This window comes from Struthio camelus, chromosome 8, assembly GCF_040807025.1.
Source record: "Struthio camelus isolate bStrCam1 chromosome 8, bStrCam1.hap1, whole genome shotgun sequence".
Lineage (NCBI taxonomy): Eukaryota > Metazoa > Chordata > Aves > Struthioniformes > Struthionidae > Struthio > Struthio camelus.
In genome coordinates, this window is record NC_090949.1 from 39,159,884 (window position 1) to 39,187,172 (window position 27,289).

Here is a 27,289-nt window from a genome sequence, read left to right on the forward strand (position 1 = left end):
CGTGGGAGGAGTGAGATGAAGGAAAGCGTTGTACTTCAGCCCCTATCAGCTATCCTACAAGCAGCAATAGCTGAGGACCTAATTACCTCACTACACTCAATCTGCCAATTCAGCCACTGCTTGTTAGAGCACCGTAACGTGCATAAACTTTTGCCATTACTCTAATTCCAGAATTATTTTGGGTGCCCCCTCTACCCCTTCAAAGTAGCTATTTGGATGTGAATGACATCTGATCAGGCATCATTGCTCGACAGAGTTCAGTTCAGGTACGAACATCAGGAGGTCTGTATTCCGATCCTGAAGGTGATTTCCTGTGCAATATTGGGCAAGCTGCCGGAGCAGCAGCATCGACAGCTTTATCTAAATGGGAAAAAAAAGACAGCGTAAGAAAATAAGGTTTAGGGTGTTCAAAAGGAAGTCATTAAATGTTAAGGAGCTGTATGATAATCTTTGTAAGGGGTATCTTGGAGAGATAGCTGGATATTTGAGGGAGAGGATGAGATTAGCTGAGTTTGTGATGATATTTGGGGAATTTTGAGCCAAACTTATTTCACGGTATTAGAAATAAATAAAAACAAGAAATCATCACCAAACCGAAGTTCAAAAGATTTGGTCTCAAGTATGTTGTGTGTGTGTGTATGTGTATGTATGTATATATGTGTATATATTTCAGAATCTTTCTATAATTTTAGCATGCAATCAGATGAAATGCAACGAATTTGTTTCCCTAACTTGGTGAAAACTAAACCATCTTAATCAGAGTTGCACTTTTAATGGAAATTTAAATTACAGTATCTCTGTAATTAATACATCTGATTTTTAACTAGCAGTAATAGCTGTGGTCCATTTTGAATTTAAAATGACAAATGTTTAGTAAGGGCTACACCTCTTATTCATTTTTATTTACTACAGAAACGATGACTCATAAAGTGTATTTGTACCTGTTACAGAAATATAATTAATTCTGATCATCTTAGATGATGCATTCAATCCTTATTTTAATGTAAGAGTACAATGTTCATACTTTTGAAAGCGTGCCTTGCTGTCTATATGGTACAGTAAACAAGGAGTTTAACAACCTGGATTTTGAATTTTTTAACTAAGTTTGGGAGGTTTGGTCTGGTTTTCTGTGGGTATGGGGGATATAAAGGCCTGTTTCAAACGGACCGTCAAAAGTACCGTTCTGTGAGCATAAAGAACTGAATCTTAACTGAATGTATGCAACTGTTTTACAGTTACGTCCTCATCTGCAGTCTCTTCTCATACCGTTGCATCAGTTATTGTAGCTGTAGTAGAAGGGAGAGGGCTTGCCAGAGGTGAAGTAGGAATGGCCAGCATTGACTTAAAAAATCCTGAGGTGATTTTATCACAGTTTGCAGACAATACAACTTATGCCAAGGTATTTTTCCATACATAAATTGCTGTATACTTCACAGGCAGATTACTCTGGTTTTCTTTTCTGAAAAAGCTTATGAGTACTTGGAAATTAAATTTTTAGTTCTTGGGAGAAATTTCTCAAAGGAGAAAGTTATGAGTTGCAGAAAATGTACAATAGTGAAAATGTTTAAAAGGCTACTATTTTCTATACCGTGCATCAGATTTTAAAAGAGTTAAGAGGAAAGAGTGCTTTGCAAAAGAAAACATGAGAATAGCGTGTTTAAACTACGTGGGTGTGGGATGCCTTGTTTTGAAGAGCGTTGGGGAATAAATGGTAATACAACTTGCGAATATTTTTTATTGGGTAGAACAACTCTGAGAACACAACTACATAAATGCAGTTACTTTTTTAAGGTGACTGTACGATTGGCTTTGTGTGGTTGCATCAGTGTTCCTTCTCAGTGACTTCCAAATTAAATTCCCTCAGTTTACAACGCAGCGTTCTTCCTACCAGTACTGCATATTCTAGAAATAACTGGGAGAGTAATTTCTCTGGCTATGCAACATCAGCAGTAATACAATGGCTTACTTAACAGCTTTGTTGTAGTTACAGGTCAGAAAATAACGTAGCTTGTAATCGTAGTGGCACTGCAGTATTCAAAGGAATAAACACTGCGTTTATTTAGTAGAATAAGTAGATATGTCTTAGAATATGAACAACAACCAAATCTGTTGAATTAAATGTGTTATATAAAGGCACTTTTATGACCATTAGTTATCTTAAAGCTTATCTTGGTCTGAGCACACACACACTCATATTGAACCTGGCAGCTACATGAATTACTCCCATCATACACAGTACTGTAATATGAAATGAGATGTGCAAATTAAAAAAGGGGATGCCTGAGAAAGATGTAGGCATTCAGATGATAGTGTGGCAACTTAAATAAGAATCGCCTTAAAAGTTTGAAACTGAAAAAACTGAAAATCCCCGATTGAAGACTGCAACTTCCTTATGACTAGAATGAAAAAATATATATATATATTGTCCCGTGTAAACAAAGGAATGATAAGACTATAATTCTGTAAGGAAACTTAATTTTCTGAAAACTGGTTACTGATTTTTAAATTTGTTTTGATAACGATTACATTATTACTAAGAGTAAAAGGCTGCTTCTTAGTAAGTAGTACAGGTGTTTATAGTCTGGAGTCTCCCCTGTTCTAGTCTCAAGGGTTAAGAATTGTACCAATGTGTCATGAAATTTGTGTTTCCCAAACTGATTTGCTGATTCACTATTTTAGCCACTCACACTCTCCCCTGCTGCTTCTCTATCTCACCCCTCCTCGTTTTCTCCTCTCTCTGCCTCCTGTGCCATCATCCATGAAATATAATTTTGGGTATTTATCTCTTGCTTTGAAAGATTAGCATAGTTTTTGTGTTTAAATACAGGGAAAAGATAACGCCAACAAAATTTAGTTTCTTTTTTCTTATTTTTATATATTTGTTTGTATGTTTAGTTCATGAATATGCAAGGTAGCAGAAGGTTTGATCTTTGTTTACAATATTGAAACTGTGATTTAAAAATACAGGGATTCTGTAATTTTTTTATAGCTGATATTATAGTCTAAAAAAACCCTTGATGTATATATGGATTTTTACTGAATGATTTGGCATTTTTTTAATTCAGGTTATCACTAAACTCAGGATTTTAACACCACTAGAAATAATAATGTCAAATACTGCTTGTGATGCAGGGAACACAACAAAATTGTTCAGTCTGATAACAGAACATTTCAAGGTAAGCTGTTAAATTTTATTCCATGTTTTAGAGTTCCTTTTGATCACTGTAATGCAATTGTTCATTTGAGAGTATTCCACAACTTCTGAAACTTCAAATGCAGTCAGTTTTTGTGCATTTCCTGTGGTTTTCAGGCCTATTTTTACCGTGGTAAAGGATAATCCAAACGCAGCCCTTAAACCTTTAGAACAGATCCTGAAAATTACAGCGATAAACTGTTTTCTGATTAAAGCAGAAACTTTTGATTTTGCGGCATCGAAGTAATTTGGACAGTACTGAACCTAGGAAAGAGTCAACGATTTAAAAAAAAAAAAAAAAGCCATTTTTCTTTGCTCCTTTTTAGTTCCCTCAGCCTGAAAAATAGCTGGGAATAATGTGTCACAGAATAGGAAAAAGAGCACTCGCAGGATGAAAAAGGATGAGCCAAATTAAGTATACGTAATTTATGAGTATTAAGCCTCAGAACTTTTGAAAGACTGTATTACATTCCGGCTTGCTTGCGTGTCTCTACTGTTCATAGCTTCTTCACGTGCAACCTGTTCTACTTCCTAATCTCTCCCTGCTTTTTCTTGCATAAATCACTCACGCATCACACAGATGCAGTTACATTAACCTGTATATCTCTATTCCCTATTTGCCATTAACAGCTTGATAATGATTCCTTGGTCTTAAACGTGGGAAAGCAGAAACTACAGTTCCTATGTCACCGTCTGTGCTAGCTTGAAAACAACTCTCCCTTAGAAGTCATTAATTTTAACTGAATCCAGGATTAAACTTAAAAACTTGGATTTTTGGGATGATTTTTTCCTTGAGAGGAAAAAGAAATAGCCAAGGAAAAGCCTATGTTAATTCACTCAGAAAAGTAGTATAAACCTTTTCATCTGTACTAACTAGCAGAGAGCAACAAAGATCCGTAACAATAGTGTGGTTTGCACAGGAAGTATGTAAGCAGGCCTGGCAGGACTCTGCTCTAGCATATTAGCGTGAGACAAGTCATCAAATATTTCTACAGGGCAGACTGCTGAATCAGTTGATAGATTTTTCTTGGAAATACATACCCCTAGAAAAATAAGTCTTATTTGATGAAAAATTCTCCATAACATTTTAAACTATTTGCTTTTTCTCCCACCTTCACAGAATGTGACTTTTACAACTGTCCAGAGAAAATACTTCAATGAAACAAAGGGCTTGGAATACATAGAACAGTTGTGTGCATCTGAATTCAGCACTGTTTTCATGGAGGTTCAATCAAAGTATGTTTAAATAAGGAAAAAAGCATTTGTAACCAGAAAATTTTAATGGCTTTTTCCATATTTAGTACACTAGCTTGTGGCTTGTTACATTTGTTAAAGCTAGAAGATCTGAACAGAGTTGGCTTATGATTTTGCTCGCCGATGTCTCTGATGCATCCAGCAACTTAAATAACAAGCCTGTGACAGATGTTCTTGAGCTTTCATAACTTTCCACTTTCCCCTTTTCATTCTTTCCTCAAAAATAATAACATCTACAATTGCCTTTCTTTCTGACCTGAGCACCTGTATTCCTTGTACCAGCAATTTTAAATAGTGATGTTTGGTGCCCTGGACCTTTGTTTCAATTCATGTATAACCACTAAATATGTATGTACGCAGTACCAATTAAATAGTACAGGGTGTCATGTGTACAGGGGCTCCTATGTCCATGAATATTTGATTTACATGCATGTGTGCACTATACATGGGTAAGTGTATGCTTAAATTTTTTTTAAATTTAAGTCCTGAACATACTGCTTGTTCAGTGCTGTCAGTTCCAGTAGCTGTCAAGCAAAAGTGCGACTAGTTTCTGAAATGCGTTGCTTGGTTTTTTGCTCCTTAAATAGAACTAGTCAACATTCGTTAACAATTGTTACTTTCCCAGGTACTACTGTCTCGCAGCTGTTGCAGCTTTGCTAAAATATGTTGAATTTATTCAAAATTCAGTTTACGCTCCAAAATCACTCAAGGTGCATTTCCAGGGGAGTGAGAAAACAGCGATGATAGATTCATCATCAGCTCAGAATCTTGAACTGGTAACTAATAACAGAGATTCTCGGTAAGAATATTTAAGTTGTACAGATAACATTATTGGCATTTTTATAAAGTTATGTTTTACCAAGTTCCTTGATGTGTATGTCAAAAAGCAGCCCATTATATTTATTTCTGTATGACAGAACTTAAATTTCATTCAAACCTTTTTTTTTTTTTAATAATTTGGACAAAGGAATGCATTACAATTCAGTGCAAAAGTTAGAGCATAGAAAATCGTACAAGTGAATTGAGGAAAGAGTTAATACGTGCTAAATATATGATAGATACATAGTCTTTACATCTGTGTATTTCTTGCAAACTCGTAAGTGATGTTCATACCAAATTCCACAGATTGTAGTGACGTGAAAGAGACACCATTTCTGCAAGAAGTTGCTTATGCCAAAGTAATTTCTGTAATGATGGTCATGTGCAGTGTTGCGCTTGGTTGCATGGTAGTTCTCCACAATGAGAACAACAGTTGGGGCCCTTTCTTCACCAGGAGTTATTTTACTTCTAAGCCGAAGAAGCTGCAAAGCTTCCCTTCTCAATGCTGCTATGCTTCCGATCAGAAAGAGAAAGACTTGAACTTAGGCGTTACTACCTTTCAAGTTTGGGAATCCGCTTCCATTTAGAAGTCCAGTCATCACTCTTGTATTAAAAAGAGGAGTCTGGAGATTTCCTCTTTCTCCCAGGACCATTCCGGAACAGCTTTCCACTTGGAGAGGAGGTGTCTTCCTTAACCTCCTGCCACTGCCTTTTTTTCTTCCCTCCCTGTCTCTCTCTCTCTCTCCCTCCCTGTCTCTCTCTCTCTCGCTCTCTCTTTTTTTCTTTAAATGTATGTGAGGCTAGCAGAGTGCACTGTCAGATCTGCAGGAGAAGTGGGAGGTGACAGTAGTTTATTTCTGTTCATCTATCATCTCTCCCATATTTCTTCCTTTTTCTGCTCCATAGCTTCATTTTTAACTGCAGGAGCCAGTCGCTCTGAGATTGGTACCCTCAAAGCAATATTTCTCTGAAAGCTGCTCCTAATTCCACAGATGGTTTTGAGAGAAAGGAGGCCATAGGAGGAACTTAGCAACAGTAAATTGCCATCAGCTTCTCCTTTAGCACCTATCTAGCGCAGACATTCTGCTGACAAAGTGGCAAGTTTTAATGAGGCTGCAGGCAGCTATTTTCATTGCATAGATCTTACCCCTGAAGCATGAAGTCATATATCTTTGTATCAGATATTAACAGGAAAAAGTTATTAGTACAGGCACATACCAGAAGCACCTCCATGAGGTTCCTGTTCCAATATTCCTTCTGGAGGAGCTTGTCTCTCTCCTTTTCCTGTAAAGGGAAACGAGCCTTCTGCATTAGTAGTTTAAAGGTAGGCAATGTGGATGCTATCCCAAATGTGGAGTTCCCCTTCAGATTCATTTAAATTCTTGTCCGGAGTTGCATCTTCTGGTAAATATGTCCTTAATGGAAAACGGCTTTCAAAATTGGCCCCTTTTAATTCTATTGACCAACTATTTGTTCTTTTATTCCATGATATTCTAGAAGTTTCAGTACTGTCTCCTTTGTGCTGCTTGTTGCCTTATCTGCTCATATCACGTTTCTTCCTATTTAAGTTCTTTTTTTAACATTTAATATGTTTATATGGCCCTAGTCTTTTCATTGGCCATCTCTCAAGCAATGGTTTTGAAAGTTTCAGATTTCTAAACTTGTTTAGATAAGTACTAGAAGTAACTATTTAAGGCTGTTTATTTTAAAAATAAACCCATGTTTAGCATGTCAAAGCCATGAGTTTTAAAATAACTTTTGTAATTCATAAGCGCATCATTTGGCTCCTGCATTGACTGTAAGTCACTTTACATTCTTCAAAAGAGTAATCAAGGCTTATTTCTTCTCTCTTGCACTTTGCGATAGTTTAAATCATTTTCGTAGATTTTATTGTATTTTAAATGTATTTTAATGTAAATTGAGTGTTTAGTATGTGATCTCAGTTTTTAATTTCTCTCCTGTACCACAGTTAGTTAAGTTTGTTTTTAATTCAAATGGTTCCACGGAGAGGGAAAGTGTGAACAACACTGCAGCACATGTTAACAGAATACTACTACAGAAAATGAGAAAAATATTGAAGTTGATCTATGCAAATGTATTTCTGTGCTTTGGAAACTGATGTAATGAGGTCTAATATTGCATTAAATTACGTCTGACTTCCTAAACTACTGTAGTTAGTATAAAATAAATGGTAAATAGAGAGGAGTTAGACATCCCGAAAGCAAGCTTCAAATTTGTAGGATACTTTCACCTGGAAATGTCATTTGACATTTATCATCTTTATTTTTGTGAGTGTATTTTTTACATATATTTTGTTTTGCAAGGAATGGTCACACACTTTTTGGTGTCCTAAATTATACTAAAACTCCAGGCGGAAGTCGAAGGCTTAGGTCAAATATCCTGGAGCCACTAGTTGATGCTGAAACAATTAACATGAGACTGGACTGTGTGCAGGAATTGCTCCAAGATGAGGAGCTGTTTTTTGGTCTTCAAGCAGGTAATAGTTTATTTTTGAATAAGTAATTAAATTCCTTTTTAAATATTTTTTCTAATTTGTGAAAATGTGCAGTGTGAATTGATACGTAAAGTATTTTATTGTGATTTGTCAGGTGACTTTTCACTTTATTGAGATAGGTGATATTCATTGTGTGATAGTGACCTTTTTCTTGAGCGTTTTGCTAAGAAGTGAACTTCTCTGATAAATTGGATAGAAGTCAGTAAGCCGATAGTTTTTTAAAAGAATTTCAGTTTGTCTCTAGCTCTATGGCTAGACATGTACTGTGTTGGAAGCGCTTTATACATTAAAAACAAATAAAGGCATCGGTGACATTATACTTGTTGTGTATGCCTACTTTTTCCTCTTTGCTTCATAAAACATAGTGATCCAGACAAATGAAAAACAAAAATACTGAAGGGTATAAGTTAGGCTGCCTAAAGCTGGATTGCATAACCTAAGCTTTGTCTGGCTTTGAACAGTGGAAATGTGATTCTGTCTAACAACAAATAACTTGTATACCTAGAATCCCCTATGTTTTCACTTTCTCAGGGCCCCTCATCCTACAAATGTGGGTGACATGAAGGTCTTACCTTGGAAGTCTGGACTGTATAAGTCATAAGTTAGGAATTTTTAGGGTGCATGTGTGTTCATCTTCTTATTGATAGTAAAAGCTTTCTTTTTGTCTGTGGATGTTCAAGCAAAGATTACTGTGGTTTTTGAAGGAACCCGCTGCGCTTCAGTAGTGTTCAGTCTGATGTTTTGCTTAATTACATTTCTGTGAGTGTAGACAGGCGCAGTTGTTTATGGGCAGTCCTGATTGTCGAAGTCTGTCTTTTCCTATATTTTCTTGTTCTAACCTTTATTATATTGACAGTGAGAATATTCTTAGTTTTATTATTCTCTAGATCATGCATACTTTGAAAACTGCTTTACTTAAAAGAAGATCATTAAATTGGTGACAGGAGTGTCCACCAATATAATGATCACTGCATGCTTAGGTATGAGAAGTACAGTCATCACAAAATAATCTAGGTTACAGGTAAATTTTTTTTAAAATATTGCGGTGAATAATTTGTAAATACATGATAGTAAAAAGGAAGAAAAAGATTAACAAAAATATTACTAAGTAATTGCGTGCATGCTTTTAAACTAACTCGCTAATGTAATTTTATTGCAAGTTTCGGTTCAATTTCTGATCTGTTTACTTTTGTTTTACAGTTATCTCAAAATTCCTGGATACTGAACAGCTACTTTCCGTTCTGGTACAAATTCCAAAGCAGGATACAGTATGTTTCAAAATACATCTTAGATAATCAGTTATCTGAAGAGAATATGCAACATGTAAATGTGATATCTATCTATCTATCTGTATGCATGATAATATAAGAAAAAGGCTGTACCTTAAAAAGGCATGGCATGATGTCAGGTACTAAGAGTATATCTTACTTCACAGCAGTGGAAGATTCTCATGAGAAAATATTAGAAGAATTTGGGTGTGCTTCAATATCACGTTTCTCTTACTTCATGCAAATTGGACTTCAAAAAATGTTTAATTTTTTCATCACTCCGCACCTTTATTCATCATATGTGTACCTACTATTCATTAGTGCTTGGATTAAAAAAAGGATTTCTTTCCACATCAGCATGAAAGGAAAAATTGTATAGGAGAAATCTGCTCTCTTATTTTTTGAGGTTAATATAATTTTTGATAGCCTAAACAAAATTAAGCATCTTCTTTATTAGAAATTCAAGAATTTCTCAGTACTTCATGTAATCAACAGAAGTTATTCCTTATAGCCTGGAAGGAATAGAAGCTTCCCCTTTGAAGCCTTTCAAGAAATCAAGACAGATTTAATCTTTCACCTTGAAACTCATGCTGTTACATTTTTAACCAGGAGACAGTTGGAATCAAGTAAAGTAAGGGTTTCTGTTCCTGCAGTGTGCCAACGTGTCTCTGTTAGACTTGCGGTCACCTCCTGTTCTTAACTAGTTCTTAAAGCCAAAATCACTGAAGGGGGTATGAATCTCTCTCTCTCTCTCTCTCTCTCTCCTGGTAACTGTTGGCTGTTTCAGTGAGAGAGGTTTTCTTCATCTGGCCTTAACTCTTACATCAGTCAGTCCTTTAACACATGAAATAAACGTATCAAAATAGGATAGAGACACGTAGCTCACTACTAACTCTTGATTGAGAGCAGACACAACACTGAACCTCAACTTCTTTCTCCGCAGCGTCTCATAACACCATTCCATTGCAGGTTACATTTGACTACTATACTTGAGTAGGTTTCTGCTACCAGTGCTGTTGAGGCTGTGTTTATGACAGTGTAAAGATGTATGACTCACGTTTCAGTTCCTTGTCACATACTTACTAACTTACCTGCTTAGATAAATTACTTGTCTAATGCCAGTTAAAGTAGTAAGAGGCAGAGTCCAACAGGACCATAATACAGATAAATCTATCTTAAGAGGCACTCCAAAAGCTGAACGTATGTATAAGTATACATATTGTATACATATGACCCTGTGCACCAAGCTTTAACTGCAGTGTTTTCAGTCTTGACTAGCTCCAATAGAGCACAGCTTATCATTCATCCAGCAGACATGTTCATTCAACTGCTAGCTCAGTTACTCTTATCAAATGCTAGATTAACCCATTCAGGATCTTCAGAGGTCTTTTTTTCCACTTGTACTGTCCATAACAATTTTCATCACAGATAATTCCACCACTCAACAGATGAGGTGCTAATCTGGAAAACCTACAGATTAAGACACTGAAAGTGTTAGTAGTATATTTGACATGGACATTTTGTCCTCCTGAAAAGGACCGATCAATTGACAATCTTGCTGAGGTATCTTGCTTGATAAAAACGTGTCATCTGTGAAATCAGGTAGTCCCTCTATGGAATCTGCATGTGTAAGTAAATCAAAGGTACCTGGATGAAGAAGCACATTTCCTTAAAAGGACCTCTTGTCTCAATCACGAAGGATCCTTAAAAGTTGGATAAACATCCAGCTTTTGGGGGGGGGGAAATGAGGTCCACCCGCTCTGTATTCCTTGGTCACCTGTCTGAAGAGTAAAATTTAATGGATGCTGTGCCTGCTGAAGTTTCAGACCTATGACAGATTCACCTCTCCTCTCGCAAGGAGGAGAAATCAGGGGTTTTTTGTTTGTTTGCTTGCTTGTTTTAGTGAATTTCCCGGAAATAAAAGAAAAAATGAAACTAGGGCTAATCCACTGAAATATTGATACAGTGCTTAAAGCTGTAGGACCTGTCTTAATAACAACTGTCAGATTTTTTCCAGTAATATACAGTGTGCTAGCACAAAAAGCCAACCACTTCTCTAAATTGTCATGCTTTATATGTCAGAATATGACTGCGGGCAAATGGAGACACTGTAAAGGAGAGGCTTGCATTTTAGTCAATAATGACATGACTCAGACTAACATTATACAGTACTATCCACTGCAGTTGTATTTGTTCTTTTTCTCCCTCTCACCCCAAAGTGCAGCATGTACAAAGCTGTACGCACAGTATCCGTTCAGTGAGAGTTCACATAAGAACTACTTTTTAGCAATGGTATAGTCCAATAGAGAATACAACTCTCCACCTAAGACCATCTCTCGCTCCATTTGATGCCTGATTCCATCACAGGGCTTAGACCCCATGTTCCTTTGCAGATTATGGTCCTTGCGTTGGTAGATTTAGCATCGCTTAGTCCTCTGCTGTCTTTTAGCAGAAGATAACTTGCCTTGCTTTACCACAAGATTAAAGAGTTATATACAGATGAGAGAAGATTTCACTGGGGTCATGTTCCTACACTCATTGTAAAAACTGACACTGGATTTTCTTCTGAACCAAACAGTGTGCTTATCTATATTGGTTTCTAAAAATCCACAGTGAGAGATGCTTCCTTTTCTCTGTTTCAGAGTACCAGCTTCCTGTGTTGATAGCATGAAATACATCAAAATTCATGGCTCTTTAGCTTACGTGTACCTTCAAATCCATCTTCAAAGGCAGTTTTACGTTCTTGTAGCATGCAAACTAGTTGGTAATAACCTTTTAACAGATGTCTGTATAACCGTTCTGTGATCCTTACCGCCTGTCTTTTCTGACCAGTAGGTCTTAGAATGTTTCCCTGAAAATATTCCAAAGTTCCTCCACTTTAGTGGAGGACTGTTTGACATTACCTGGAGGGCAATAAGTAAGTATACATACCCACTAAGGAAAAAAATACTACTAATTTTCAAAGTAACAGCTGTTCTTTGATATATTGTGAGTTTTGTGTGTGTGTGTGTGTGTGTGTGTGTGTGTGTGTGTGTGTGTGTATACATAGATATATAGTTGTTTTTTTTCCTTACGCCCTTTTAGAAAATAGAAGGATAATCTTATCCTTTAATTCCCTCACCCGAAAGTACAAGGATATACAGTACATATGCTGTGCCCTAATGGCACTAGCAGAATTCTGTGACTTAAAAGCTCATGAGGCATACAAAATAAAGTAGAATGTATATGTGGACACAAAATTTTGAAGAACAGCCATTACTGGAAGCAAGCATTTTTATTGTTTATTGAATTTTCTTTTTTTCTTAATTGTATGTGCAGATGTTTAAGGATTTAAATATATCAACCAAAGATAAATCTACCAAACTGGGTTGTGTTGCATTTTACAGCATTTGTAAGAGAGGCTGCGCTTCACAAGTATGATGCGTAATGCATATGGCTGGAACAGTCTACAGGCTATGACATAGATGAATAAAATAAGGCTTTGTGGCTTGGCTTAGCCAGGTGTTTTCATTGTCAGTCTCCATTATCAATGCATACATATGAGAAGTATCGGTTACTGCTGGGCAAATTATCACAGTAGGCTGTATAAATTCAGGTACACACTTTTATGCAGTTATATACCAAGTTGTCAAAGGAATATTTTGGCAATTTTGATTAAGATTTAAAGTATAAACCTGATACAGTTATAACTAGAGTTCTACTAGTTCTTAAAATATTTTCTTTAAAAAAAACAAGCATGCAAACTCCTCCAACATTTGTAAACTTTTTCCACAGGTTAAAACTGCTGAATCAAAAATAACTAATTTAATCTATCTGAAGCATACTCTAGAACTTGTGGAGCCTCTAAAGGTAAGCTGTATCTATCTTTTTTTCCTGTGTGAAGTCCAGACCAGTTCTTATTTTTATGCAGTGCAGTTCATTAGATTTACTTTATATCTCACAGAACACGATACTGCCAACATAATATATGCTAACTCTTAAGATAGTTGAAAATACGTATTTGAGAACTGGATTCCTATCGTTACCCGAATAATTGATTTTATAACAAGCATTTAAGGGAGGCTCCTGCTTGGTTTCTGTAAGCTGCTCATGCAACTGCCAGTGAATCCAGGACCGCTCAGGTGTTTGAAATGGCTGTGAAATGAAGTAACTATTTGTGTTCATATTTTAATTTTCAACAGGCTGCTTTAAGAAGCTGCAGCACACCTCTGCTAAAGGCATATTACAGTTCTCTTGAAGATTCAAGGTACTGAGATAATATTTTAACTGGTGTGTGATTGTAGCTCTATTGTTTCACCTAAAAGCTGATAACTTCAGAAATTCAAATTTTCAACTAATTTAGTGTATAAAGCAAAATAGAAAATTACCTATCATATTGCAATTGCTGAATAACAGTAAACACTTTTTAAATTAAGTAATCAATTAAAAATTATAAAAACGCAGAAGTACAGGTTTCCTTGAGTCCCCATAATAATGCAAAAAACAATTGTTACCTATATTTGAGAAATAATTTATATCTGACAAAGATTTGAGTGACATTTTAGAACGGACTCAGGTGTATTCATACCGTTTTCTGAGATGAAAAAACACACGAAATGTAGTGTTTGTTTTTAACTATAGAGGTGTACTTGCTTCAGTTATCTGTAATATTGCTGTTTGTAATTTCAGGATGGTAACGCAAATAAAATTCATAAAATACTATAGTAATTTAACTAGTGATATAACTAATTTTGCAGGTTTGGAATTATACTTGAAAAGATTACAACTGTAATTAATGATGATACACGGTATACAAAAGGATGTCTGAATATGAGGACCCAGAAGTGCTATGCTGTAAAGCCAAACGTCAATGAATTCCTTGATATAGCTCGTAGAACATACACAGAAATTGTTGATGATATAGCAGGTATTTCTAGACTAAGATTTTTTTTTATGTACTTGCAATTCAAAACATACTGCATCTGGCATATAGGAGCCATCCAATCACATAACAATGTTACGAGAACAGTTTGACCCTGGGTTTCCAAGGAGCAGAGTCTCATGCACATATAGCAGCGAAATTAATTACTTATTTAAATGACGGCACGGCACAGTAACAGCTTGAGCTGGGTGCCTCCAGAGAGGGGCTCTGAGCCAAGAAATTCTGGGGTAATTATACCCTTTACAGTCTTATTTTCCCACCTGCCAGTGAAGGTCTCCTCCAGTCTTTTTTACTGAGTCGGTGGTGTCTCTACTTCTAACAGGTCCTGGCCTGCATCCCAGGCCAGTTGCCACATCCTTGTTTCCCACAGCCCCTTATCTTCTCGAGGGTCAACTGCAACCCAGGTGCATCCCATTTGTCTTCTGCATCCTGTTCTGAATTCTCATTAGCTAGTTTCACATCCTCATTAACTGTTGTTTTTTTTGTTGTTGTCGTTACATCGCCAGCAATGCTTCTCGAGATCATGGACAATTTGGCCTCGAGGCCTGCAGGCTTCATCTACTTTAGGCACTTATGCTAAGCAAGAGTCAGACTTACGCTAAGCTGAAGCTAAGTCAGCTACAGTTTCCTTCTCTAACGGTGCTGAAGCTAAATCAGTTATGATTTCCTTCTCTAACAATAATATATTATGAAAACCTTCTTAGATAAAAATGGCATGTAGTATTAGCATAAATTGATTGTCACTGGTGAGTAATTGAAATACTTTTCAGGCATTTTACTGATATTTTCCATTTGTACATAAAAATGCTCAATTTTTATTTAAAAGAGGACGAACAATTATATTGTGATCCCTTTATTTAAAATTCTGTTGCTCTTTATCCTCTAAAAATACACAAAAAATTAAGCTATCATAACAAAAATATTCTGATTAAAACATTCTGCATAAAATATATAACTCTTTGTTTTAGCTTCTTGAATGAAAATATTTGAGTGCTTTGTTCCTTCTATTTTAAACAGTCTTGATGTATCTGTGGACTGCTTTTAACCGAGCTATTAAGAGTTGGAAAGAAATAATGCAAGGAATTTCAGCATAATGACTGTTACTGTGCATTAGTAACCTTGCTGTTTATCATTAAGTGTCAAAATTGAAGAACAAGTGTATCTTCTGTAATGTATCTTTTTTGTAGTGTAAAATGTTGACTTCTAGCTAAATAACTTCTTAGTTTACTATTTAATTGGAAAAATAATTAACAAATTGTCAGAAACTTTACCATCTGTAGTATGTTCTGAGCTTCCTGTTTACTTCTAGGTTTACCTTCTACACAGTGCACAGTGAAAAGCATAAGCACTATTGTTTTTTATTTCTTAAACCTTCCAAAACTTGGTAGCTGTGCTTCCGTTTACAAATGTAAAGCATTTACCTCAGTCAAGGGAAAGAGCATTGCTTGGAATCATGAGCTGGTAAAAACTGAGAGTCCCCTAATTTACAATTTATATTCTGTCTGTTGATTAGTCATCAACTGAAGCTAAGCGCCGTAGGAAACTTCCCTTTCCATGACTAAGCCTACACGGGAGCTGGTCAAATGTAAAGACTGTTTTGAAAGAGTGCGTGAATTATCTTAGTCCCCACTGGAACTTTTTCCCAGTAGCTTTATGCAACCAGATTCTATTATGTTCCTGAGTTCTTTTAACTCCACAGAGGCCCACTTTTAAGGCCTTTTGACATGTTACTTACCTGATACCTTCATCCCATGAATCGCAGTCACAGTATGTCTGTGTACTCATGCAAACATATATGTGTATTTAAATAATTTTGGTCAAATCTTTATTTGTGGTACATAGGTCTGATAACGCAACTTGCTGAAAAATACAGTCTGCCAATGAGAACAAGTTTCAGCTCTGCTCGTGGATTTTTTATCCAGATGAATGCTGATTGTTCGACATTACCCAGTGGTCAGCTTCCTTCAGAATTTACAAAGGTATCATGTTTTGTCATAATATACTTTTGTATAATTAATGGTCATAAAAAGGTATATATAACCTTAATAAAATATACATTATAGACTAATTTGAACTAACAGAACAGTTTTGGTGAAGATGCTTAGAAATAAATGAGGATGTAGTTTGATATGTTTTTTACATCTGTTCATAGTTATGCTTAATACGGTCAGAAAATATGCAATTCTGAATTGTGTAACTTGCTGATAACTGCATTCTCTTTTAAGGATTTTTCATGAAAATTTATCTAGGAAAATTGAAACAAGGCATTACTTATTCCATTTTGTTCCCAGTTTGTTTTTATGGAAAGTATTTTTGTTTGTGATTACGCGGCAAGTTTTGATTGTTGGTTTGAATTCCCTGCAGATCACTAAAATGAAAAACACGTACAGCTTTACTTCAGCAGACTTAATAAAAATGAATGAAAGATGTCAGGAATCCTTGAGAGAAATTTATCACATGACCTACTTGTAAGAGCATTTAAAACTGTTTAATGTTTGTGCTAACTGCATTTATTTTGTCCCATTAACAGCTAATTACAAGTTTGCTTAATGCTATCGTATTGCTAAGCTGTGGTCACTTACAGAAACAATCCACAGTGACACTGATCAAGTATAATTGCTGAGAGAAAAAAATAATATGAAATGTGTAGTGTATTGAATATGTTTCCAGCTACGTAGGCGTTCATTAATAAAGGTATCCTTCACATTTATTAAACTTATGTGGAGTGAATTATCTACACAAAATGACACAATGTATATATTAGTTTTGTAAGGCAAACTCACTTTTTTAATCAGTTCCTTGCATTTACAGTAGAGCTGTCTATTTCTGCATTTTTGTCCTTGGTGCAGGCTTTGCAAGTCTTACGCTATCTATCTAGGGGGTCTAACGTTGCATGTCAGTTTCATGGAAATTCCTCCTAGAGACCATCTGGTTTCATTATTAACATGAAGGCCTAAGGGAATTAGTCAGATGTATTTATTAACACTTGAGATGCTAATAAAACATAACTGATTCCATAGTTATATTTTTAGTTAATTCTCTTTGTGCAGCTTCCTTATGAGATGTTGATATTTGAGCTATGTGTCGGATAGAATTTGATTTGTGTTTATTATGGTATGAGATCTTAATGTACTTAAAGAAACTTACACATTTGCCTGCGCCTGACACATGTCGATTGCATTTTATGAAGTAACTTTCTGTCCTAATATACGCAGTATGAACATTATTGTTGCTTTATTTCTGTAAGTTGTATAAAGTGACAATATCTACTGTGCAACAACTAAATCAGTCTTATTGCAGAATAGTGTGTAAACTACTCAACGAGATCTATGAATATATTCATTGCCTGTACAAGCTATCTGACGTCGTGTCAATGCTGGACATGCTGCTTTCATTTGCCCATGCCTGTACTCTGTCTGACTACGGTAAGTTTCTTCCTTGATTCTGTCATAGGCCAGATAAAGACCCAACTGTTGGAGAATGTCCTGGCTGCTTTTACTCGTTCTGTATTTGCTATGCCCAGGTCATTTATTTTCTGTTTCTCGGTAGGCTCTTGCTCTGTTTGGCTCCAGTATCCTTTCCAGCTTTGTCGTCATGTTCTTTCTGTATCCACTCATTGAAACTGTATTCTGCCATTTAGCTGCTGTAAGCCTTCATAACCAGTTTTCTTTTCAAGATACCCAGTTTAAGCATATTCTAATCAAAAGCATAAAGTCTGTGAATATTCTGAGTTTACAGTTCTGTTCCAAAAGGGCACAACATAACATAAGCAGGTGAACATTAAGTATATACCTTAAGACAAAACAAGTGGCTACCTTTACCTGCTTCAACTAGGCATTTTTGGGAGTCTGTCTTCTAAGGAATCCAGACTCATGTGTTTACCTGCATATTGTTTATGTCCTGGATCAAAGATTCTGTTGTATTGCCTTGTAGGGTCATCCTGCTTTCCCAGCCCCGGTTCTGCAAAGTACAAATGAGAACGCTGTCTTAATGCCGACCTGAGATGCTTATCTATAGAGTACAACACTATGTAGACGCTAACTCAGGTCTGGAAGCCATTTCAGCAGGGGATATTAGCTCAGCACTACTGATGCAGCTATGAAACTTTGAGTTCAGGTTTTGCCTTTGTAGCATGGACCATGTTAATCTACATGCGCTGTTGAGTCCAGTCACAACAAGTAACTGATATGTTCCACGCATCACACCCTTTTTCCCATCCAATGAATAGAGCACGAGTTTTTCTTCAGCAGTAGTAATACGGAGACTTAAAGCTGTTGAGCTTCTCCTGTAAATCCACAGCTACAGATTGCACATAGGTATGCATGCATGCGTGTGTCCACCCAAAGAAATGAACTCTCTTTTGTAGCTTCTGGTTCCCTTTGCCGGTTGATTCTCTTCCCTCCCCCCCCCCCCCCCATCATTAAATGACTAAATGCATACATCAGGTAGAGTTGCTCAGTGTTTAAACTTGAAAAACTGCTCTAGCACTTCTTCGTTGAAGGCTCCTCCATTTAAATGGACCACTGAATTTAACAGCCTTTCTTTGTTAGCCTGGAGTACCGCCACAGAGGTAGAGAGAGGAGGCATAAGGAATAGATTGAGAATAAAAAAACCTCTATTCTGCCAGATACACATGTAGGTAGTCTCAGTATCAAATGAATCTGTATAGGCATGGCATATACCCAAATTATCAATATGATAAAATATTAACAAAAACAGAAGGAATGCTACTGCCTTGTTCCCCATGTTTATATAATGAGGTACTTACATAATAGTAACAGATACAGTTCATGACCGCTGTATTTTACATGATTGCATTCTAGTAGTTATAAAACTGTGTTTTGGGTTTTCAGTTTGAAATCCTTTTCAGGTTTCACTGGAGTCTTACACTACATAACTGTGGAGCACAAACACAGAAGGTTAATTTAGGAACGCAATGTTGGTGTATGTTGGGGTTTTTTTGTACTAATAGGTCATGAAGACTTGTATGGCAACCATAGTCTGTACTTGAAAATTGTTGATAACTTTCAGGTGTTCCATCTTTGATAATTTGGTAACAGCAAATGAACTTTTCTCAATGGTTCTTAAAAATCTGGCACTCATGTAAGTGTGTGTGTGTGTGTGTGTGTGTGTGTGTGTGTGTGTGTGTGTGTGTGTGTGTGTGTGTGTGTGTGTGTGTGTGTGTGTGTGTGTGTGTGTGAATATATATATAAACTCTTTATAAGCAGTCTTGCTGACTACAAGAGTAGAAATCGGAGAATCAGGACCACAGAACTTTGTCTGCTCTGCAAGAATGACTATTTCAGAATGCACCAGTTTAGTAACTTAAAAGGTTACCGCCTTAACTCTGTAATATTTATTTTTTTCCTCATTTAGTTCGTCCAGAATTTACAGATACTTTAGCAATCAAGCAGGGATGGCATCCCATTCTTGAAAAAATAGCTATGGAAAAACCTGTGTCTAACAACACATACCTGACAGAGGGTAGCAGTTTCATCATTATTACGGGACCAAATATGAGTGGGAAATCAACATATCTAAAACAGATTGCTCTCTGTCAAATTATGGCACAGATTGGTAAGCAACAGGTTACCATATCAGTAATCTTTTGCAATACTTTTATTGTTTTCTAGTTTAAAATTATTTACAAAGTTGAATGATTTGGCTTTGAGAGTAAGATTCTCTCTAAACAGTAACAGGTAATTCCTAGTCCTTCTGCTCCTACCAGGTCTTGTGTTGCTGACGGAGGCTGTTGAAAGGTTTGTGGTCCTCCACTGGAGACTTATGCCCCTGACCCCATGTGTCATCTGGCAGCATCCCCAGTCTGTCTTTAGGAGAAGGATATCAATTGTGTGCTTTAATTCTTTGGGGCACCCTAATTTATGCTTAATTAATAGTGTCCTGGAAGAATGCCATTCAAGCTATCTTTGTATTAGTTGTCAAAAAGGAATAGATAAACTTGAGCACGCCTCAGTTATGTAGAGACACATACCTGTGGCCAAGCAGAGTTAATAGATAAATAATGAACTACTACATCAAACAAAAGTAGTAATAAATACTGCAAGGCTCTATCAGTAAAATTATAAATGTAAAACAAGTATCTGTAAAGTCTTAACTATCTGGGACTGACCGCTGTACTCCAGAACTCCTTCAGGATTTTTACCTTAAAGATAATTTTCATCCAGTAATGCAGGAGAAGGACTTCAATATGCTGACCCTTACTCCACTTGATTAAAACTATTTAGTAGGGGAGAACAAAATTGGTACAATACGTGCTTATAGATGTAATCCTAAACAACTGCAAGTTCTTCAAGAATTGCTCTCACAAAAGAGAGCTTTACAAGAGTAAAGGAGACGATGAAGTCTTCTGGCAGGCTTCCTCTTCTAGTCATTAAAACTAGCAAGTCTCAAAATCTGGTAAACCAATACCAGTTTGGGGTTGGGAAACCAAGACTTCCTGGGGTTGGTATCGCAAAGGCTAAAATGTAAATTCATCCTGGAGCTTTTTTCTCACTTTTGCATCCCTTTAGACTGACACATAGCTTCAAGCTTAGAATTTCAAATTTCTTTAATTATGGTATCTATACTAATAATTTTTCTTATAAAGTAATGGTAGAACATATCTCAAGAAACATTATAGAGTAAAATTAATTCTCTGAAGTTCATGAAGACAAAAAGTTCAAACAAACTGGCATTTGTCAAACTGATATGAGAAAGCTTGTATTTTTGTTTGTTTTGCAGGTTCTTATGTCCCAGCAGAATATTGTTCTTTTAGAATTGCAGAGCAGATTTTCACCAGAATAGGTATGGATGATGATATAGAAACAAATGCATCCACGTTCATGAAGGAAATGAAAGAGGTACTAAGCATTGCTACAACAGAGTCCAAGGCCCATCTTCACTGTTAAGCTGATAGAAATTACCGTATTTATTTCTACTAAAACAGTGTACTTTTCAGAAGTGGTCAAAAAAATTCAAATTTCATTTCCCAACTAGATGCTAAACTACAGAATAAAAAGGCATATTTTAAGAAGGTCCCAGTATGAGTGGAAGTCAGCGTTCCATTGGACACTAGTTCCAATGTTTTGTTAGTTCTTAAACCTTAAGCGATCTGTTCAGGTCTAAGCAATTGCAGTTCTTTATGTGAACAAACTAACATGACTTTGAGAGAATATGACGGGTTTAATGGAATAGAGAAAGAGTGCTACCATACGATTCTTGGCTTGTTTTGAATTGACAGCTATTTGAAAGCTGTGAAGAGGAAAAATTTATGGATCTGACAGGATTTTTTTTTTTTATTCTGAGTTAAGTTTCATCTGAGTAACACAATATATTCCTGTGCGCATCAGGTTTTTTAAAAGATCTATTTCTAGCAATGATAACAAACTAAATATTTTCCTAGATAACATATATCATACAAAATGCTAATGACAAATCACTCATCATAATTGACGAACTTGGAAGAGGTACCAGCGCTGAAGAAGGTATTGGCATTTGTTACGCTGCCTGTGAATATCTTCTGAGTTTGAAGGTAATCCTGTTTTGGAAAAAAACAAACAAACAGAAAATGAAAGCTTGTAATTATTGCATTATACTGAAAGTAAATATACTATTTTCTCATAATCTAACCTTACTTTAGTAGATATTTCTTGCCTAAATAATGGTATCTGTCTTAGCTGGTGAATAGTAAGTATTTCAGCAATAGAGAAAAATACGCTGACATACACTGCCATTCCGGTCGCTTTGTCTTTCCAACTTGTTTGGAAGTTTGCCTTCTTATTTTGAAAAAAAAAAAAAAAAAAACTAAATCAGTCTCTTCAGTTTGGCTTAGACAGTAGAGCTTTATATGCTTGAATGTTAAAGGAGAACCTCTGTATTTTGGAAAGGTAACAACCAAGTCAAGAGAGAGTGCCATGCAACTTAAAAATTGCCTACACAGAAGTTAGAGGCTTATTGAGAAAAGTGGAAGATGCTTTTAAATGGATTGGAAATTTGGCCTCTTTACTAGCTATGTGATCTGCCTCAACCTGTTGTCAACTTTTGGAAAAGTATAGTCCCCAGTTTCTCAAAGTTTGAGTACTTTTGTGTTTTGATTAAAAAAGCTCAGATACTCTTTTATAGCTTGCCCTTGAGGCAAAATATACCTTGAGAAATCACTCGGTCTTCTGAAAATCATTCAGTATAACCCTAGTCAAATTGTGTAAGCCTCAGGAATTTCCTGTTACTTCTGATGTTCTTTTTCTTCTATTGAGAAAGGAGTGGTAGAATCCACAGTCAGAAAAGATCTCCTTGCCAATTATACAATTAAGCTGACTGAACTACAATATTCAGCAGCCAGTCTAATTTCATATTGAAAACAAAGGGCCCAAAACGATAACGTTTGTCTGAAAGTAAATTTGAGTAGTCTGTAATCATGTAGTGCTTTATTCAGCCATGCCCATGTTCACAGAACTTAGTAAATGCACCTAGAACTCAATTCCTTCAGGTTTTTAATTTTTGTTAGTGATTTTTTTAGTAATTTAAAAATAGCTGTTCAAAGTTTGGAGGAAGACTCAAACATCTGCGATCATTTAATTTTCCTTATTTACTGTAATTTACGGCAAGATCATTTTCAAAGTAATATTTATTTCTTTGTTACCTTATTTAGGCGTTTACATTGTTTGCTACACACTTTCTGGAACTGTGTCATATAGATGCTTTGTATCCCAATGTGGAAAATTACCATTTTGAAGTGCAGCATGTGAGAAGCCGTGCTGGCAATAGAGAGAAAATTACTTTCACTTACAAACTCGCTAAAGGATATACAGAGGAAAGGAACTATGGTAATGGGTTCCATTATGTCTTTCACTTAATAAAGATTATGTAAGGTATCTGCAGTTATTAGGCATCTAGCATTTTATTTTCAGCTGACAGATTTCTCGAGTTTAAATCTCTCTTACAGAATAACAATGGCAGATCTATGATCTGTTCCAAATACTTGTATACTTTAAGTAATCATGTAAGAAAACAGTAGTTTGGGGTAGTACGGAAAACTTAACTAAATGATATTTTCACTGTCAGATTTCAGGTGGTGCCTGTAGCGACTTTATCTCTGTTTGAATGAGTTGAGCCGTTGTGAGCACAGAGTATTTGAACTGCTTTCTTCTCTGCAAGTGGAAAAAAAATGACAGTTCTGTAGAAACTTGAAGCTATGAGTGCTGAATTTTCTGTTATGTGGAACTCTCTCGTGTTTGTCGTAAATACTCATACACAAATTAAGTAAAAGCTTTGCATTTTTTGATTAGCAAAAAGGAACCAAATTTCTTTGAAAATGACATGAATTTAATGTATGTCAGCCTAAATCTATTTTCAGAGGTTCCACTGAAGCGTCAGTGTTCTCAGGAAAGAGGGTTTACTTTTCTTTTCAAATTAGAATAAATAGTACTGAAGACTGTCCAGATTAAATGATTATGGGCCAATAAAGCAGTGAATGGATGACAGTAAGGCCTAATGACAAATTTTAAAGAGTTACAGAAGTTCACATGTTTCCAAATGCTAAATTCTGTAGTTGGATCCTTGATTTAGGTAACATTTAATCAATAGGAAATTGGCTACACATGATTTTTACGAGCCTGCGATAACTGAAGACTACAAATTATTCCAGTCAAGGTTGAATTAATTTCAGACTAAACAACACGTTTATTTTATCAGAATTTCAGTTCTAAGTTTCTTTAGTTTTGGTAACACATGGTCAATTTCAGACACGCCAAACTCAGAAAAATGGTATGTTTAGGGACTAGTCTTTTTTAGTAACTCAGTGTCCCTGTATTATCTTTATCTTACCTGAGCAAACTTAAAGTGTGCAAAGGCTTCTCTTGAACCTTTTATGTTCTAACTCTGCAGTATTAAAGCACTTGATGAAGCACAAAACTTCCTCTGAACAGCCGGGGCCATGGCCAAAAGAGAAAGTACTGTCATTTTAGGCCAGAACCACATATTTTACATCTCTTCCTCACCCTGAGTATCTGACAGTTTGGCTGCTGGCAGCAGAGTAGAAATTGGAACATAGCAGCCATTTTCACTGGACGCCAAGATTCATTGCAGAACTCATTTAGCAGAACATCAATATTTTGCCAGCCTGCTAAAGGAGAAAAAATAAACGGAACCTAGACAGCAGCTAACACTGCTGTGCCATTTTGTCCTTCAACGTGTACTGTGTCTGATCTTGCCCAGTTAAAAGTATTACCAGCGGTAACTTCATGTGAAAGTATATTTTAGAGGCAGTATTGCAGCAAAGTAAACACTGTATTTCGTAAACAATATTGTTGTTAGAATTACTTAGTACAGATACAAAAAGAAAACTTATGAAAAAGATTTTTTTTTTTTAACCAAAAATCACACTCTGGAAAAACAAGTTAAGCTAATTCTGGCACACACTGGGGAAGGTGGGGAGGAAGGAAACAAAACCACCAAAGAACCTGATGTTTTCTATGTTTAGGATTAAAAGCTGCAGAAGTTTCCTCTCTACCACCATCAATAATTTTGGATGCAAAGGAGATCACAAATCATATTGCAAGACAAATTTTGGTATGTAGCAGTAATTTATAATCCTGTAATTCATAGTCTTATAAAATTCCAATATATTTTCATGATTTCTGAAAGGATATAGGATAAACACTGCCTATGGTTTTATGCAAATAGAAATGATCAAGAAAGTAAAATTTGTATTTCAGGAAACAGTTGTCAGAGATTACATTGAAGGTCACTGTCAGGTGACAGCCAAAAGCTGTCCTTAGAGTTAAGGAGTATTGGGAATAATGTTATCCAGACATGATACAAATCAGCAGATCAGAAATGGGCTAGAAAATAGCTAGCATTAGTATTTTAATAATAGAATGCTATAGATTTCATATTTTAATGCATTCTTGTGTTTTTAAGAACAGCAGAGACAGAAGAGCACTCCTGAGACCATGAAACAAAGAGCTGTGTATCATTTAGCAATGAGATTGGTTCAGACTGCCAGAAATTCTCGACTGGATCCAGACAGTTTGCGAATATATTTGAAAGGCTTGAAGAAAAAGTATGAAGCCAACTGTCCTGCACCTGGATCAAGTATAATGAGCAACAGTAATGTATAGCATATGCTGTTGCTTTAATTCTCATGCTAGCAAGATGATTCTGCTCTTTTCCGTAGTATTAGAAAGGACTGTTTTCCATCCCTTTTTAAATTCTGAATTCTTAGTCTAAATTATATTCATTATTGAAACACCATATTCTTCATGTCTAGCTATGTACTAGCAGGGTTCTCCCCCCTCCCCCCCCCAAACGTATCCGAAATAAAAGTATTTACTCTGTATGTGGAACAGTTATTTATTATAATGAAACTATATCCCTTTCATTCTTTTAAGAGAAACAAAAAAATATTGTAATTACTCAGTCATTTCCACATTATATATGTGGTGTTATAGATCTTACATATCATAGTAAAGATTCTTACCTAAGAGAAAGCAATCTGTGAAACAGATGGTCCGTTTCTCTTGGTTAGGCAAGTTCTACTTGTGCTGTTGAATGTGTATCCACAAATGTTGCTGCTGCTCCCTAACTCAGGGAGGATTCTAGCTCTCTAAGTCGTTAAGTTTAATCCAACATCAGGTAGACAGTCCAAGACTGCTGCTTCTCCAACAGCCAGAGCCTTCTGTAATATAGTACTGGCAAACTACTGTGATATTGACACAGTTGATCAAGTTTTGAGTAGAAAGTGAGTAACAGGAAACAAATTGAAAAAAGTTGAATATCCTTCTTCACTGATTTTTTTTTTTTCTTAATATAACTTCACTGAGTGACTGAACCCGTGTATTCCAGGTTGAAGGAATTTCTTTCCTCAGTTCCTTCTAACCAACTTTGGCCAAGAGTTTGTATTTATTTCCTTTTATGTATATCTATATGTAGGTATAAAATGTGCAATATATAATAGTATAATAATCATTATAAATAATAACAATTGCTATAGTTACGTATTTCCTTTTTAAGTATCTATCTTTGTAAACATACTGATGCAGCAGAAGAACATTTGTTCTACTAAGTGCACTGTGTTTTGTTATCTAAACCTGTTTTTTATTGATTTCAGTTATTAACCACAATTCAGCAGTCTTCAGGCCTCAAATACTGCCAGTCACATCACTCCTATAGCGTATTTGTTTTCTACCCCTGTGAGGGTCATGGCAGAAATAAGTATTTTGTGTTGAGGTTTCTTAACAGAAGGAACCAGATTGCAAGTAACCTTGGCTTCAGACTCTGACTGGAGAAAGAACAGTTCTTGGGGTTCTTCCCTGGCTGCCTGGGGGAGTTTCATCACGTCCAGAGCTGTTCCGCTCTTTCCGAAGGTTCGCTCCTCCGAACAAGGAGATAGATAGAAGAAAAATACTCCTAGGCATCCTGAGGCCTCCCCCAGCCCCAGGCATAGACTGTGGGCCCCAGCCAACCCAGGCACCAACTGATTGAAACCCCCACTGAGCCTCGCTAAAACCTGCGCCCTCCTGTACCACTGCCCTAAAGCTGTGTTCCCCAGTCAGCACATGTTGATGGGTCTCCCGTTGCCTGTGACTTTTCCCCAGGCATTTGTATGCTGCTGCACAGGGATGTGGATGTCTCTAGCAGTGGCACAGCAGCCTGATTGATGCCTCTTCTTGTCTGGGACATGGGGTCCTTCACAGCTCTTCAGGGATATGGGGCCCTTGGTGAGTCTCTTGTTGCCTCTTCTGGTGTTCCCTACAAGGTCGTAGGTCCCTCCTCCTCCCCTCTGGAGTGGGGTGGGAGACCAGTGGCTCCTCCTGCAAAGCTGACAGCCATATGCAGCACTGCTATGCACTTGATATGCATCTGGGGTGGCACCCCCACCCTGAGGGCCCTGCAGATTCCCACCCTTCCCACAACCAGTCCCTCCAAAGCCATTAAACCACCCACAGATCCTGCCCCAACACCTTCCCACAGACCCCAAAACACCTCCAAGCCCTGCTGCAATATTGTCACTAACTCCAGACAGTCTCCTAAAGCCTGTTTCCAAGCCCCAAACAATCCTAAAACCACTCCCAGACCCTGTCCCCACAGCAGCAAGGTGTCCTAATAAATAAGGAGTGTGATCTGTGTCTCCCCCTTGACTCAGTCCTGCTTTAGAGACAAGAATATTTACAGCACTTCTTGGTGAAGAACGTTGGGCAGGTGGATGCACACATGACAGATGGATTTCTCTCTTTTTCTGCCCCACCTCTCGGGACCCTCTGCCTGCAAGAGGACTCTCTACATGCACCTGTTCTGGGATAATTGTGCTGTGTGCAATGCTT

The 27,289-nt window shown here is 36.6% G+C and overlaps 1 protein-coding gene across 6 annotated transcripts in view; it reads left to right on the plus strand.

Annotated features, from left to right (window-relative positions):
- The window catches only part of MSH4 (mutS homolog 4), a 30,686-nt gene extending 5,246 nt beyond the window's left edge, over positions 1-25,440 (plus strand). For 2 of the 6 annotated variants that reach the window (XM_068953569.1, XM_009673619.2), the window contains exons 3-20: positions 1,236-1,399; positions 3,066-3,176; positions 4,314-4,429; positions 5,073-5,246; positions 7,591-7,763; positions 8,982-9,049; positions 12,824-12,898; positions 13,231-13,295; positions 13,786-13,955; positions 15,813-15,949; positions 16,335-16,438; positions 17,271-17,395; positions 19,347-19,547; positions 20,712-20,830; positions 21,373-21,501; positions 22,618-22,792; positions 24,448-24,536; positions 24,893-25,440. In XM_068953569.1, the coding sequence (XP_068809670.1) occupies positions 1,236-1,399; positions 3,066-3,176; positions 4,314-4,429; positions 5,073-5,246; positions 7,591-7,763; positions 8,982-9,049; positions 12,824-12,898; positions 13,231-13,295; positions 13,786-13,955; positions 15,813-15,949; positions 16,335-16,438; positions 17,271-17,395; positions 19,347-19,547; positions 20,712-20,830; positions 21,373-21,501; positions 22,618-22,792; positions 24,448-24,536; positions 24,893-25,087 (2,390 nt within the window). In that variant the 3' untranslated portion in view covers positions 25,088-25,440. Of the gene's footprint in view, positions 1-1,235; positions 1,400-3,065; positions 3,177-4,313; positions 4,430-5,072; positions 5,247-7,590; positions 7,764-8,981; positions 9,050-12,823; positions 12,899-13,230; positions 13,296-13,785; positions 13,956-15,812; positions 15,950-16,334; positions 16,439-17,270; positions 17,396-19,346; positions 19,548-20,711; positions 20,831-21,372; positions 21,502-22,617; positions 22,793-24,447; positions 24,537-24,887 lie in introns of all 6 variants that reach the window. The other 4 variants (XM_068953570.1, XR_011142693.1, XR_011142692.1 and 1 more) reach the window with 4 other exon arrangements.
- The last annotated feature ends 1,849 nt before the right edge of the window (positions 25,441-27,289 follow it).